The sequence below is a fragment of the Miniopterus schreibersii genome, assembly GCF_964146895.1.
Source record: "Miniopterus schreibersii genome assembly, chromosome: Y".
NCBI lineage: Eukaryota > Metazoa > Chordata > Mammalia > Chiroptera > Miniopteridae > Miniopterus > Miniopterus schreibersii.
The window spans coordinates 743,706-760,000 of NC_138120.1; the positions used below are offsets into that span (position 1 = coordinate 743,706).

The 16,295-nt window shown below is 47.9% G+C and overlaps 2 protein-coding genes across 3 annotated transcripts in view; one reads left to right on the forward strand and one right to left on the reverse strand.

The window, feature by feature from the left end:
* LOC308551976 (A-kinase anchor protein 17A-like) overlaps positions 1–16,295 on the forward strand; it is a 40,481-nt gene that overhangs the window by 4,918 nt on the left and 19,268 nt on the right. The window lies entirely within an intron of this gene.
* LOC308551977 (uncharacterized protein) lies at positions 1,692–10,736 on the reverse strand. Of its 2 annotated transcripts, XM_081126908.1 has the most exons (3): positions 10,524–10,736; positions 3,352–4,053; positions 1,692–2,449 (listed from the first exon to the last, which is right to left on the reverse strand). In XM_081126908.1, exons 2-3 carry the CDS (start codon positions 3,947–3,949, stop codon positions 1,839–1,841), a joined length of 1,209 nt encoding a protein of 402 aa, XP_080983034.1. In that variant the 5' UTR covers positions 3,950–4,053; positions 10,524–10,736; the 3' UTR covers positions 1,692–1,838. The 2 variants fall into 2 exon arrangements, 1 of the variants encoding a protein (XP_080983034.1); XR_013998083.1 differs by lacking the exons at positions 1,692–2,449; positions 10,524–10,736 and adding an exon at positions 6,472–6,845 and having other exon boundaries at positions 3,541–4,053.

Below are 16,295 nucleotides of genomic sequence, written 5' to 3' on the forward strand. Positions count from 1 at the left end.
GGGAGCATATGTGCTTATATGTGTATAGAATATTTCTGGAAAGTTGCAAAGGATATAAGTAGTGGGAATTGCCTCTAGAGAAGAGAAATATAGTACTGGGGGTCTGGGATGATGGAGATGTAATTTTTTTGAGATTTAATATTTTTGTATACCTTTTTAGTGTTTGAATTTTTTATTTTATGTACATACATAGATTAATTTTTCAATTAAAAAGTTAATTTTTAAACATATGATAGACGGAGGAAGTACTTGCAAACTCATTAAGATAAAGGGAGATTTCCTTGTGAACAGTCATATAGATAGATGTTTATTATAACACCAGAATTCATTATCTCTTTCATTTACATGTCGTGTACAACTTATAAAGTTTCACATCCACTGCCTGAGTGAGTGCTCATCACAACCTGTTGAAATAGGTGGGACAAATACTAGAAACCACACTTAAATTTAAAAAACAAAACAAAACAAAACCCTGAACCTTAAAGGAGTTCAAAATCTAAAGCATATTTTCATGAAAGAAGTTTGTAGCGATTTACATGACTGTGATAATTTGAAATCCTGAAATTTCACAGTATTTTGAGCTATCGAGTAGTTTATGAGTAGCAGTATCGTTAAAGCCTTCAGAAACATTCCTTGCAATATTGATCTCTTAACTAATAAACTCTTGCTTACAGGAGGAAGGAAGCAGAAAAAATAACCTATTGAAACTCTTTGTGTAAAATATGCCTAATCTTAGAATATAAATTGTCAACTAATACCTGGTTGAAAATTAACATTTAAAAAGTTGCATCCAAAACTTTGCTATATAGATGTTTACCTTTGAACTAGAAAAACCTAAAATAATTGCCTAAATGGAAAAAGAAGGAAATGACAAATCATTGCTACTAAACCTTAAAAACATACCCTAAAGTTTTATGGCTATAGTTATTATATCTCCCAGTGTCCCCGGGCAGTTTGACTTACACCTCCTGTCCCCAAGTAATTATTGATAGCACCCCTATTATTACTCAAAGGTGTCCTAGTTTGAGTAATAAAGTATATCTCCACCCTATGAAATCGCATAGTCTAGACTCATTCATCTTTGAGATCCTCACATTCTAGCGTTTGGGCTTCATCTGGAAACTAAAAAGTACCCTTATTTATACAAAGGCTCATGAAGGGTCCCCGCTCAGATTTTAGCTGCACATATGGCTCAAATAAAAAAGAGTAGTTTCCAAGCACTTCCCACTAGCAACTGTTGGCTTTATTAAAGGGACTAATAGTGAGAAGAGAGTCTCAAGGTCTGATCTGGAAATTTTGGTTTGTGGGGGTTTAAAAGTGAAATGTGAACTAAGTTGGATTTGGTGAGACAACTGATTTCACTAAACAGAGTTCAAAAACTGAACACCACCCCACCCCCACCCCGAGTCCTTCATTCGTGGCTTCCTTTATTTATTAATATTTGGAGAGTGGCTACTAGAGGCGAGACACTGTTCTACGCACTACATCAGTTTTGTCAATAGTTTGGGGGACTTCCTGCTAAATTTCCAGTGGTTTGCAGGAATGTTATAGTAGGTATCAGTTTTGTGTAATTCAGCCTCTGAATTCCTCTCTCACACTCTAGGATTTCCCTAATTTGGAATTACTCTATTCAAAAATTACTAAGGTTATTCCCAGAAAGGTTAAATTATTGCTGCTTTTTTATGTTACAGGTGCACTTCTTAGAAAAAGTAAATGAATTAGTAGCCAAGCTGGATACAGTAACAGCATCTTTTACTCAGCAGTGAGCAGACCATCTATTCAGAAAATGTAATTACCCGAAAGGTGAAGGCAAAGCCACACTTGTTTATAAAAAGTATTCACTTGCCACATCCTCTAAAGCACTTGGCATTTCGATTGAAGGTATCGTGTAGAACGTGATTACTTGAGGTGTCTGCGTAAGTATTAAAGACTTCAGTTGTTCCTTTATGTTCAGATTTGCACTGGAGCAAAATCTTTTCAGAATGTTTCGAGCACGCGTGTGCCGAAGGCGGAACATTCAGGTTTCCCTCTGAGGGAGGGGGCCTTGGACTGAGCCCGCCAGTGCGGCTTCGTTCCCCGTTGCTGCGGATGTTTGCGGGTCTTCTGGTTCTTGCTCCCCTCTCCTCCTCCCCCGGAAATCTGTATTTCGCTGTCACTATCACTGTCACTATCACTTCCACTGATTTGCTGACACTATCTGATTTCCTGTCACTATCTGCTTTCCTGTCACTGTCTGATTTCCTGTCACTATCTGCTTTCCTGTCACTATCTGATTTCCTGTCACTATCTGCTTTCCTGTCACTGTCTGATTTCCTGTCGCTATCTGATGTCCTTTCACTATCTGATTTCCTGTCACTATCTGCTTTCCTTTCACTATCTGATTTCCTGTCACTATCTGCTTTCCTTTCACTCTCTGCTTTCCTGTCACTATCTGCTTTCCTGTCACTATCTGCTTTCCTGTCACTCTCTGCTTTCCTGTCACTATCTGATTTCCTGTCACTATCTGCTTTCCTGTCACTATCTGCTTTCCTGTCACTATCTGCATTCCTGTCACTATCTGCTTTCCTGTCACTATCTGATTTCCTGTCACTATCTGATTTCCTGTCACTATCTGCTTTCCTGTCACTATCTGATTTCCTGTCACTATCTGATTTCCTGTCACTCTCTGCTTTCCTTTCACTGTCTGCTTTCCTTTCACTCTCTGCTTTCCTGTCACTATCTGATTTCCTCTCACTGTCTGCTCTCCTCTCACTGTCTGCTCTCCTCTCACTGTCTGCTCTCCTCTCACTGTCTGCTTTCCTGTCACTGTCTGATCTCCTGTCACTGTCTGCTCTCCTGTCACTGTCTGCTCTCCTGTCACTATCTGCTCTCCTCTCACTGTCTGCTCTCCTGTCACTGTCTGCTCTCCTGTCACTATCTGCTCTCCTTTCACTGTCTGCTCTCCTTTCACTGTCTGCTCTCCTGTCACTGTCTGCTCTCCTGTCACTATCTGCTCTCCTGTCACTATCTGCTCTCCTGTCACTATCTGCTCTCCTGCCACTATCTGCTCTCCTGTCACTATCTGCTTTCCTGTCACTATCTGCTTTTCTGTCACTATCTGATATTTCCTGTCACAACCTGATTTGCCGTCACTACCTGATTTCCTGTCGCTACCTGATTTCCTGTCGCTACCTGATTTGCCGTCGCTACCTGATTTGCCGTCGCTACCTGATTTGCCGTGACTACCTGATTTGCCGTCGCTACCTGATTTGCCGTCGCTACCTGATTTGCCGTCGCTACCTGATTTGCCGTCGCTACCTGATTTGCCGTCGCTACCTGATTTGCCGTCGCTACCTGATTTGCCGTCGCTACCTGATTTGCCGTCGCTATCTGATTTGCCGTCGCTACCTGATTTGCCGTCGCTACCTGATTTGCCGTCGCTATCTGATTTGCCATGACTACCTGCTTTCCTGTCACTATCTGATTTCCTGTCACTGCTCTTGCTGCTGTCACTGCTGTCCCTGCTGCCACTGCTGTCACTGCTGTCACTACTACCACTGCTGTCTGACTTATGTTTGCTTGTGTCTAAGATGCTATCATCACTCCCGTTGTCGCCATTGCCATCACTGTCACTATCATTAGCATCTGATGTGCTGTCACTGTCCTCATCTTCTCCTTCCGAGTCATTGTCATTGTCGTTATCTCTTGATTCATCAGAGTTATAAGATGCATCTCCTCGGCTTCTGCTGCTGTTGTCTCCTTCAGAATTGGCATCATCATTGCCATTAGACTCGTCGCTGCTGTTGGGATCATCTCCTTGCATGGATTCACGGTCAAGCTCATAACTGTCATATCCATCACCGTTACTGTCACTGTCTGTTTGGCCGTGTTCAACCTGATTTCCAGGTTCTGTTTTCTGACCAGGTTCTTGCATGCTGTCAGCCTCTCCTTGTGTCCTTCTGTTGCCCATAATCACTCTATGTTGTCCTTACTCTCTTTATCACCATCGACTTTCCCAGCTTCTTTGGTAATATTGTTTCTGTTGCCACCGCTGGGACCTTCTATTTCTGTTCCCTATAGAACAATGGATAAAAGAATGATTAAGTCGTAAATGTTATGCTGAAAATCGCATTGGTCTGAGGAAAAATGACTGAGGAAAGTGACCAGAGAAACAGAAGTTTAGCTTCCAGTACTTCAGAAACATGTTAGTGAAAATGTGCTGTATTCAGCACTTGAAAATGCTCTAATGTTTAGGTTATAACAACCCATCCACATTTATACCCAGTAGGAACTTTTATAAACCATTACATGGTGCAGCCATTATTTAGCATAGGAAGACTTTTCTAGAATTGTGACCAAGTTTTCAGAAATGTCTGATTTTTTTAAATTGTTCTATATCAAAGTCTAGTACGGACTCTGGCTTTCCCATCAAATATTCAAGTAATTTAGGTACAAAAATACATGACTGCTTGTCATGATTATGTTTGTGCTACCATTAGTAGGTGGAGGGGAGAATTTAAACTGCCATTTAAAAAAACCCACTTCACAAACTAACTTATCTTGGCTCTTCTCGTTAGTACTTGGCTTTGATTCTTGGGTAATTCCATTATCCACACTATTATTTTCTCTGAGACTGGGTTTTTGGATGTCCTCTATTTGGGGGCTATCATTTTCTTCTGGAATACCATCGGAATCCTCCTCACTCTTGGAGACATCGTCTCCATCCACATCATGGGGATCTTCTTTGTCCTCAGGACTGTCTTCACCACTAACTGAATTTTGGCCTAAGCTAGTATCATTGTCATCTTCTTTTACATGACTCTGACCCTCCTGGCCCTTGCTGTTATCAGTGCCCTCTTTTCCATTTCCTGATTCTTCATCTTCATGATCACCAGAGCCCCCGTCTTCACCCTCATCTGCTCCATCCCCGCTAGGGCTCCCATCAGAATTATCTAGGCCAGCATCTTCTCTATCGCAAGCCCCCGGTGTTACGGCTGCCTCCTCATGACCGTTTCTCTCACCTTCTTTCTGAGGTGTTATTTCACTTGTTTCACTCTCATTTCTACAGGAATTCCCATCTGCTCCACCCTCCCAGCCTGTACTATTACTGCTTCCAGATACTTGATGTTCATCTTCTTTAACAACAGTGCCATTCTCACTCTGATGAGAATGCATCTCCAACATCCCCACTTTTCAAATTCTCATCAGCATTTCTATTAATATTGCTCCTCTTTGCTGCTCCAGTATTGTCAATAGTGCTTACTTGTCCCCTAATATCATTGGATGTGGTACTCTCTTCTTTTCCATGTATCCCATCATGACCATATGTTTCTGGTTTTCCTGTGCCCCCATTCTGATCTTTATGATTCGGAAAATCCCCTAAACAGATCCAGTCCCCTGTATTTTCCGTGTGAAATAGATCACCTGCCCCACAGAGGCACAATGACTTGGTGGGGACCAGCCTGGACTGCAGGGCTATCAAGATCGGGGTTCAAGTCCCAAGTCTGTCCATGGAGAACTGGGGGGCTTTACACAGGAACCTCCTGCTGTGAGCCCAGTTTCCACCTTGAACAAACTATCACAAGCTGGGGGCTTTTGACAGTGGAAATTTATTCCCTCACAGTCCTGAAGGCCACATGTCCAAAATCAAGGTGTCGGTAGGGCTGGTTGCTTCGAGGGGAAGGTTTAATGGATAAGTGAGACCTTTCTTTAAGATGATAAATTGTGGGTTAAAATGAGACCATCAAGGGAGAAGCATTTGGGGCAAATGTGGTTAACTTTTCCATCCATCTACTCATGTATCCATCTGTCATCTATCTATCATCTATCCATCTACCTATCATCTGTCTATCTATCATCATCTATCACTTTTACCTATCAATCTAATCTTATCCTTTCTCTAGACTTTCCCATCTCTGCCTCTGTCTCCATGTGGCTTCTCCTCTGTGTCTGTGTCTCCCCTTCTGTCTCTCTCTTTAAAAACAACAACAAAAACATATTTTTACTGATGTCAGAGAGAGGAAGGGAAAGGGAGAGAGAGAGAAACATCAATGATGACAGAGAATCATGGATCGCCTGCCTCCTACATGCTCCCACTTGGGATTGAGCCTGAAACCTGGGCATGTGCCCTGACCGGGAATTGAACCGGTGACCTCCTGGTTCATGGGTCGATGCTCAACTAGTGAACCACGCCGGCTGGGCCTCTTCTCTCTCTTACAAGGACCCTGTGATTGGATGTAGGGCCACTCTGACTCAGGATGACCTCATCTCAGATCCTCAACTTCATCCCATCTGCAAAGACCCTCTTTCCAAATAAGAACCCACTCTGATGTTCTGGGTGGACAAGAATTGGGGGGACATACTTTTAACACAAAATGTAGGAACTAATCACTCAGAAGACTATGTGAGGGCTTAAATGGCATTATCAGCACACTTTGTGTGGCCTGTCACAGGTGAAAGTTGTTAATACATTGATTGATTGCCGTCACTTACATAAAAGTCAGGTTGGACCTAGGTGAGGCCGAACCCTCTGGGGTAGGAAGTCATGGGGTCAGGTGAAGCAAAAGGCCTTGCTGCCCTCTCCCAGCAAGGACCAGGGTCATCCCTGTCCTCTTCAACTCTTCTCTCTTTGCAAATTGCCCCATGGAAACCATGCAGCAGTTCCTCAATGGAACACACAGTTGTTATGCGGCCCAGCAATTCCGCTCCTCAGTAGAGCCCAAGAGAAATGAAAACATACATCCATGCAGAAACACGTACACCTGAGTTCACGGTAGAATTAGTCACCATTTCCAAATTGGAAGCAACCCAAGTGTCTGTTGATGGGTGGCTGGATAAACAGCATGGGGTCCATCCATTCGATGGAATATTACACAGCCATGAAAAAGAGTGAAGCTCTGCCCCAGGCCGAAACATGGATGGACCTTGAACACGGGGTGTTCAGTGAAAGAAGCTGGACACAAAAGGCCACACAGTGTCTTTTTCTATGTATAAGAAACATCCAGAACAGGAAAATCCACAGACAGAAAGTGGATTAGTGGTTGTCAGGGGCTGAGAGAGGGAGATGGGAGGGAGGGGTGATGACTTAACAGGGACAGGGCTCCTTGGTGGTGGGGATTAAAATGTTCTGGAACCAGGCAGAGATATTGGTTGCACAACATGGTGAATATGCTAAATGCCAGTGAATTATACACTTTGCAAGGTTGATTGTATGTTGTGCAGAAACTATACCTTATTATTATTATTATTTTTAATGCCTCAAATTGCAAGGAGAAACGTAAAAACATTTCAGCTTTACTTCTCTAAGTCTTCATCGGCCCCTTTAACCATGCACTCCTGACTCCCTGGCAGCTGCACGTTCTGCGGTTTCCACCCCTTAGTCTCGGCCTTGTCCGTGTCCCTCAGGTCACTAGAGGTGGCTGCCCACATCGTCTGGTCTGTGGCCACCGTGGCCCATTGAATCTCAGGCAGGACTCGGGTCAGGAGGAAGGGGTGGATCTTCCATCCCCGCCGTCCTCAACATCCTCACAGATGACATCACGCTCCCATCCAGGAAGCCAGTGTTGACGGACCCGAGGTCCCCGGGGGCTCATATTGTTCTTGCTCCCTTATTTCCCAAAGCCCACAGGCTCTCTTCCTGGCATCGGGACCCTGGACGGGACGTGGACACCTCGGGCCAAGAGTTCCTCGAGCCCTTGGACTGCACCTCTCCCCTCCTTGCACCTGTGTCACTGTCAATGTGTGTACATGTTTTAGACTAGGACTGTCCTGGGAAGACACTACTGACAAATGGGGAAACTGAGGCACCCGAGGGTTCCCGAGCTTTTTGTTGTTTGTTGTTGTTAATCCTCACAGGAGGATATTTCTTTTCCTATTGATTCTTAGAGATAGTGGAAGGGTGGGAGGGAGGGGGAGAGAGAGAGAGAGAGAGAGAGAGAGAGAGACGTCAATGTGAACGCGACACATCAACTGGTTGCCTCCTGCATGCACCACAACAGGAGCCCTGGATCGAACCTGCAACCCAGGTACGTGTCCTTGACTGGGAATTGAACCAGCAACCTTTCAGTGCCCAGCCTGATGCTCTAACCACTGAGCAACACCGGCCACCTTTTATCTGTCCTGGTTGTCCCTAAAGTGCAAAACTGTCCTCACTTGAGGTCATCCACCTTGATAAGAAGACGTGTAAAATGTGGCTCTGAGGACAACTCAAAAGAAATGGAGAAAAGAGAAGGTCTCAGCAAGATTCCCACGGGCTATCTGGGGCTGGACAGCAGAGCCCCCCAGGGACCCCTCGGCCTGCCTGGGTCGTGACCTGTGGAAGTGGAGTGGCCTGGCGAGGCTCCCAGATACATTCTACCCAGGAGGGAAGCAGTGAGTGGCCATGAGTCAAAATCTGGGCAATTGTCCCAGCTTGGTGTCAGGCAAGGAAAGTGTGCTGGTCCCCTCCCTCTAAACTGTTGTCCACCTGGCTGAATGCCCACACCAGTGGGACCGACTCCCAGACGCCTGTTTTCCTGCCCAACAACCCCCTCACCCCCCTGCGCCTGTGTGTTCCTTGGGAATGCATGGCCACCCTTCCCCTTCCTGTTTCCTGCCAGGACAGCGTTCATGCCAGACCTCTCCAAGAAAGTGTGCACGTACACACAGCATTGCACCAGGATTGCTGGCGAGGACCCTCCCCTTCAGGCCAGGCATGGGTCACTGCCGTCCTGAGGTTAGAGCTGGACACACAGGATGGTCTTGATAAAAGAAACACAATACTTTTTGAGTAAGTGTGGAGTGAGCGAATGAATGAATGGATGAGTGCATGACACCCAGGGTGATGTCCATAAGTGCAGAGAGAATGCATGAATGACACCCAGGATGACGTCTATATATGCAGAGTGGATGGATGGATGGATGGATGGATGGATGGATGGATGGATGACACCCAGGATGACATCCATAGATGCAGAGTGAATGGATGAATGCATGAATGAATGGATGGATGACACCCAAGATGACTTCCATAGATGTAGAGTGAACGAATGAATGAATGGGTGGGTGGATGGATGGATGACACCCAGGATGACTTCTATAGATGCAGAGTGAATTAATTAATGGATGGATGGAAGACACCCAAGATGACTTCCATAGGTGCAGAGTGGATGGATGGATGGATGATGGATGACACCCAGGATGACATCCATAGATGTAGAGTGAATGAATGAACAAAAGAATGAATAAATGGATGGATGACATCCAGGATGACATCCATACGTGCAGAGTGAATGGATGGATGGATGGAAGGATGACACCCAGATTAACGTCCATATATGTAGAGTGGATGGATGGGTGGGTGGATGGGTGGATGGGTGGATGGATGGATGGGGATGGATGGATGGATGGATGGATGGATGGGGGGGATGGATGGATGCATGACACCCAGGATGATGTCCATAGGTGCAGAGTGAATGGATGAGCGAATGCATGCATGAATGAACAGAAAGAAGACGGCTGTGTTTTGGGGTCCATCCCCCCTTCTGCGCCCAGCACTCCTCCCTCTCCTGGATCCTCCCCCTTCAAGCTGTGTGGTCCACAGGACTGTCAATCACACAGGAGTAGGCGTGTGGCCCATGCTTGACCAGTCACAGTGCTCCCCCTATCTGTCCACAGGGATTGATCCAAGGGGTGGTCCTCGGACCCTAGCAGAGCCCAACAGAACCTTCAGGAGCTGTGACTCGGGGGTGCTGAGAAAAAAGTATCTATTTTCTCTTTTTCTGAGAAGATAGGGGGCCAGGGGATGCCTGGATCCCTCTTTCCCTCCACACAGAACGAGTGACCCTACCTCAAAAGACACTAAAGCCTGAAGCTACAGGAGACAGAGAAACACGGAGCTAAACCAGAGAGCAAGAGACAGAGAAGGGGAGCCGACAACCACTTCAGCTCCTGGATCAAGCCATGCCTGAAGCTGCACCGAGATTCCTAATTATCCGATTGGACAGTTTCCACGCCAGCGTGAGTCAAGTGTCCATTGCTTGCCAGCAAAAGTGTTACAACTCACCCACTCAGAGCAGGGGTGCCCCGAGTCGGCAGACAGAATTCCAGAGGAGGCACCCACAAAACCCACACTTTCTGTCTGGGCAACACGCGACAATTCCACCGCAGCCACGTGCATGAGGCACCCCACACCCCACTCCACCCGTCTCCAGATATGGATCTTAGACCAGTTTCTTAACTCATGCTATTTCCTGGTTCAACATCTCGGGATGTGTAAGAATGTTTTTGTTTTTTCCCACAGCAGCCTCCACCATCGCCGGCACCCCCACTCGCATCTGAGGAGTCCCTTGCAGACCCCGTGTTCTCTCCGCGTGTCCCACAAACACCCTTGCAGGACTTTGGGGGGCCCGGGTTAAAATAGCACAAGGCGTTGAACTGAGCTGAGCTGCACCCTGCCCCAATTAAACAGCATCTTTAAAACAAAGAGACTTCCCTCACCCCTGGGTGTGCCTTGCCCCCCCGGGCACACTGTCCTGCCTGCCCCCCCCATCTCGTGAGTGACTTACAGTTGGGGTCCTGAGTGAGCTGACCCGGTGAAGCTGGTCTGAGCCGGACGGCGGGGACCCTCACTGTGGCACAGAGGAGACGGGCCCTTCAGGGGAAGCTGCAGACAGGAATGGAGCCAAGATCCAGCTCCCCGCCCTCCTGGGGATCCTCTGGCCCGTCCCCCAACCGGACACACGCCGATGACACTGTCTCCAACCCTACAGGGACCCTATGGGGCCTCTTCTAACGGCACCCTGTCATCTGCAGGTTTAATTAAACGCACAAAGGTTGTGAAACCCAGAGCCGCAATGGATGGGAGAGGTTCCTCTGTTTCCAGATGGGCCCCTGCGGGCACAGAAGGTCACTGGAGCCGGTTTTACATAAGTTTTTTACAATACATTTGTTTAAAAAAAACAAAAAACCAACACGTTATTAAGAAATTAAAAGAAATTAAGTGTCACCTCAGTATATGCAGGAATCATTTCCTGAGGGTGAGTTTAGGATGAGACCATGTAATGAAGTTTTAAGCACGACTTTCGATGACTATCTTATTAATTAATATTATTATATTTTTATTATTTGTTAATCCTCACAGGAGGATATTTTTTCCATTGATTTTTAGAGAGAGGGAAGGGAGGGAGAGAGAAAAACATCCATGTGAGAGAGACACATGCATTGGTCGCCCCCCACACCTGCCCCGACCGGGGGCAGGAATCGCACCTGCAACCCAGGTACATGCCCTGGAATCGAACCCAAGACCCTCCAGTGTGTGGCCCATGCTCTAATCACTGAGCCATACCAGCCAGGACTAAATTTATTTTTTTTTAAATATTTATGTTCAGATGAAGTATTGAAAAACTGATTAGATTGTCATTCAAATGCTCTCTATTGTCAGGGAAGCAGCTGGACTGTTATATATTTGCTAAGATTTCCCTTCGCACGGGCTGAGTTTTACCGTGTTGAAGCCCTAAACCCCAGGACCCCGAGGAACCAGCCCTGCCCACGCCTGGATCTCGGACGTCCAGCCTCCAGGACCGGGAGGCGATTGTCTGTGGTTGAAGCCGCCCGCAACCTGTGGCAGGCCTGCCACACTAACACACTGCTCATTCTGCAATTAGGGAAAAATAAATAAAATAAAATTAGGAAGAAACATTGTATAACAATCAATCGCAACAGTATAACAAAGACTCACAGTGTAACCAGTATTATCACATAAGTTATTATGGATACTGTAACGAATTATTAAACTACATATTAACCCAAATCTTTTTTAAAAATTGTAACAAAACTAACAACAAAAAGCTTTGCTAACATCCACAGAAATCAAAATATAAAACCTCAGCCTTCTCTCTGTCTCTTTTTTTTTTTTTTTAACTTTAGGGGCAAATGACTTCAGAAGAGTGTAGAGCCCCGGCCAGAGTGGCTCAGTGGTTAGAGCGCCGGGGCCATGAGCACGGAGGGGTCCCAAGTTCGATTCCTGGTCAAGGACACGAACCTGGGGTTGCGGGTTTTATTCCTGGCCCCGGCGGGGGCTGGGGAGGGAAAAGGGGGGAGTTTCGGTTTCATGGGGACAGAGTTTCGGTTCAGGACCGTGACCAAGTCCTGGAGATCATATAGATAAATTTAAAAAACAACAACACCCAAAATGAAGCCCTTTGCCCTTGGCAAGGAAAAGAGGAATCTGTGGATTCCTGAGTCACTTTTCGGACGGCTGTGCACAGAGACAATAGGGCGCTGCCCACACAGACGTGGGTTTTTCTGCTCAGGGGCAGCCCCAGCGATGGGACATGTTCCCGGGAGCCCGGTGGCCCCGTGAAATCACGCACAACACAAAGGGAGGCAGGAGGGACAGAAGCCAATGCGGGTGGGGACTTTTTAGGTTCAGGAGCAGCTGGGAATTTTCAGGCCAAGCCAAGTTCCTAGGAAGCTCTTGGTGACATCTCGTAACCAGGAGAAGGTGACTTGTGTGTCTGGGGTCCGTCCCCTGGCCAGCGCCCTCTGAGTCTCCGCTCAGAGCTCAGCTCCCTCCCCGTGGGCCCACAACGACTGTGACACGAGGACCCATCCCCAGGTTCTGTGTCCGAGTCTGGCCTCCCGGTGACATTCGCCTGGACACACCCAAGCTAGACGGTTGTCAGCTGCGGCCACCAGCTGCCCGGGTTTCTGGGGACCAGGGATTTTCCAGGAGATGGGACTTTCAGCGCTAAACCGGGAGAGTCCCCAGGATCTGAACCCGAGCCCAGTCTGCTCTTTCGCGGCTCGTGGCTGATTTTGGTTCTGTCCTGTGGCAAGTGGGGATTTTCAACGCTGACCTTTCTTTCTTTTCTTTTTTTTTTTGACTTTTAAAAAAAATATTTTATTGATTGATTTCCCAGAAACGAAGGGAGAGGGAGAAAGAGATACGTCAGTGATGAGAGAGAGAGTCATGGATCGGCTGCCTCCTGCTCGCCCCCTACTGGGGATCGAGAGCACAGCCCGGGCCTGTGCCCTGACCGGGAATCGAACCGTGACCTCCTGGTTCATAAGTCGACGCTCAGCTGCCGAGCCACACGGGCCGGGCTAGCTTTCATTTTTATATTTGGAAGTAAACTCATCTAATAGGCTGGCAGTGGGGGCAACCACCCAGTGAGTGTAACATGCATAGAAAATAAATGTGCGGACACCTATTCTTATGCCCCGTGGCCCCGCCCCCCCCACTTCTGACACAGAGTTTGTGTCGGTGACAAAGGGACAAACCCCACTAGGGGCTGGTTCCTCTTTCTATCCCCCCTCAGGGGACCCTGACTGCTTCCCCTACACGCGACCTTCTGGAGGTGCCCGGCCCTGCTGCCCCCTCCCCCTTGCCCCTCTGGCCCCCACCTGCTGTCCCTTCCTGAGCCAGCCGCCTCCCCAGCTGGCCCTGCAGAAACGAGGCCACAGGGGCAGCTGAATGGTGGCCCCCTAAACACATAGGTCCTGACCCTTGGAACCTGGGAATGAGACTTTATCGGGAAACAGGGTGTCTGCAGATGGGGTGACGTGAAGGATCTGAGATGAGGTCGTCCTGGGTCAGGGGGCCCGAAGTCCAAGGACAGGGTCCTTGTAAGAGACAGAAGTGGAGACAGACACAGAGGGGAAGCCACGTGGAGATGGAGGCAGAGACGGGAGGGAGGCGGCCACCAGCCCGGGGACGCCTGGAGCCCCAGGAGTTGGAAGAGGCAGGAAGGACCCTCCCCTGGGGCCTCGGGAGGGAGCTCGGCCCTGGGACCCCTGGATCTCAGACGTCTGGTCTCCAGGATGGAGACAGAACAAATTTCTATTGTTTTAGGCCCCCCAGTTTGAGGTCCTTTGTTAAGGCCGCCCTACAGAATGAGCACAAAGGCCTTTTTCTGGGCCTTCTAAAATAATAACTTCAGGACGGACAGCTAATATGTTTTAAGGGATGCAAATATGTTTCAACGCACCGTGAACATTGTTATTTAAAAAAAAAAAAAAAAAAGCATCTGCCGGGGACCCTTTTTGAAGGTCTAAGGTAAAAAGTCTGCACTCTGGGCGTTTTAGAAACTGCGACATCATTTAAATAAGCCACGGAGGAGGGAGGGAGGAACTCTGTTTAAAGACTGGGGGGGGGTATCACCCTGGCCGGTGTGGCTCAGTGGTTAGAGCGTCGCCCTGGGCACCGAAGCCTCGAGGGTTTGATTTCAGGTCAAGGGCACGTACCTGGGTTCCAGGTTCAAACCCGGGCCCCAGTCAGGGCTCATGTGGGAGGCAACCCATCGATGTGTCTCCGTCACATCCATGTTTCTCAGTCTCTCTCCCTCCCTCCCTCCTTTCTACTCTCTGTAGAAATCAATGGAAAAAAATATCCTTGCGTGAGAATTAGCCAAAAAAAAATTTTTTTTAAATCCTCAAACTTGCATTCTGTCCACTCATTTGTTCCCAGCATCCCGTGTGCCCCGCACGTTGGACTCTTTTGTTTGCCCCGTTTGAAACCGTTGGAGCCAGGAGAACAAAAGCAGGTGTGTGCATTCACACGTGGACACCTGTTTCAGTTCCGTCACCCTCAGGGCCTCTGCGCTAACAGGTTTCTCCTGAAGAAAGGGTCGTCGGGATCCAGATTGAGCTGATTTCCCCCCATTCCCCCTGCCCGGGGTGGCTCAGTGGTTAGAGGGTCAGCCCTCGGACCACAAGGGTCATAGGTTCGATTCCCCTGTCAAGGGCATGTACCTGGGTTTTACAGGTTCGATCCCCAGGCCCAGTCGGGGCGCATGTGGAGGCAACTCATCAGCGCCTCTCTCTGTCTCTCATATCCGCATTTCTGCCTCTGTCTCTCCCCCTCCCTTCCACTATCTCTAAAAAGTCAATGGAAAAATATCTCGGTTAAAGATTAACAAATATATCTTTCTTGATTTCAGAGAGAGGAAAGGAGGGGGAGAGAGAGAGATAGAAACATCAATGATGAGAATCATTGATCGGCTGCCTCCTGCACGCCCCCGACTGGGGATCAGGCCTGCACCCCGGCCTGTGCCTTGACCGGGAATCGAACCCCGATCGCCTGGATCGTAGGTCGACGCTCAACTGCTGAGCCACGCCCGCCTGGGCTCCTTATGAATTTAATGAAAGGCGACCTCCATACGGTTCGTGCACCTGTGAGTCACGCCCCAGCCGTCAACAGGGGTGTCTGCAGAAGTGGGACACGGAAGCCCCTGGGTTTGTGGAACCTGGGTTGAATATTAAGACGGGTGTTTCCGTTGTTTGGGGGTTGCTGGGTAGACGGGACAAAGTAAGATTTATTTTGGACTGGGACTTGCTTTTCTTCTGTTCACCCAACATTCGAAAATTTGCTTAAGTTTGATTTGAACTGTAAAGGATTTGGATGTGGAGATGTAGTGGGTCTGAATGGTGATTTTTAAAAAAAAATTTTTTAATTGGTTTTTAGAGAGAGAGGAAGAGAGAGAGAAACATCAATGATGAGAAAGAGTCATGGATCGGCTGCCTCCTGCACGCCCCCTGCTGGGGATCGAGCCCCCAACCCAGGCATGTGCCCTGACCAGGAATTGAACCCGGATCTCCTGGTTCATAGGTCGATGCTCAATCCACTGAACCACACCAGCTGGGCTGAATGGTGATTGTTTTAAAACCAAGTGTGGACAGGGACCCCTCCCCTTATATGGTCTTTGTTGCCCTGGGCATCCCAATTTGAAGACTCCAGCTGTCCCCAATTTTTGTGCAAGGATGGAAGGAAGGGATAGCCCAGGACCCAAGGGGAGGGGCAGAGTGCAAAATCAATTCTTGACAGAATTGTTCTGATTTTTGTGTGATTGGAAATGCATGTTGGTGGACTCAATAATCTAGAAAGAAAACATACATTTTTTTTCTGGATTTTTCGGAAGGGAGGCCTTGGTCCCAGGAGGTGGGGAGAAACGATTTCAGAGCCTCAGGATCTCTGTTCATAACAGAACAGTCCTGGATGGAATCCATTCCAGATAAATGACATCTCCTGGGGACCAGTCTTACCGGGAAGGTCCCCTGTTCCTGACCCACCAGCTCTAAACCCACAGACACTGATGCCCTGGCCAGTGTGGCTCAGTGGTTAGAGCATCAGCCCACACAACGAAGGGTCACAGGTTCCATTCCCGGTCCAGGGCACGTACCTGGGTTGTGGGTGATCTCCACTCTTACCTTCATCATTTCCCTCCTTTTGCCGCCTTTCAATTTCACCTAGAAAGATAATTTGTTCTAGATTCTTGAGATGGAATCCTGAGCCAGAGATTTGCAGTATTTCCTGCTGTCTAACCGATGCGGCCCAGGCT

Excerpts from the sequence above, each read along its gene's own strand:
- LOC308551977 (XM_081126908.1), bottom strand. The coding sequence starts at position 3,949 with ATGGGCAACAGAAGGACACAAGGAGAGGCTGACAGCATGCAAGAACCT. Across the intron at positions 2,450-3,351 it reads AGATAGCGACGGCAAATCAG|ATAGTGACAGGAAAGCAGAT; the intron begins GTAGCGACGGCA and ends ACAGGAAAGCAG.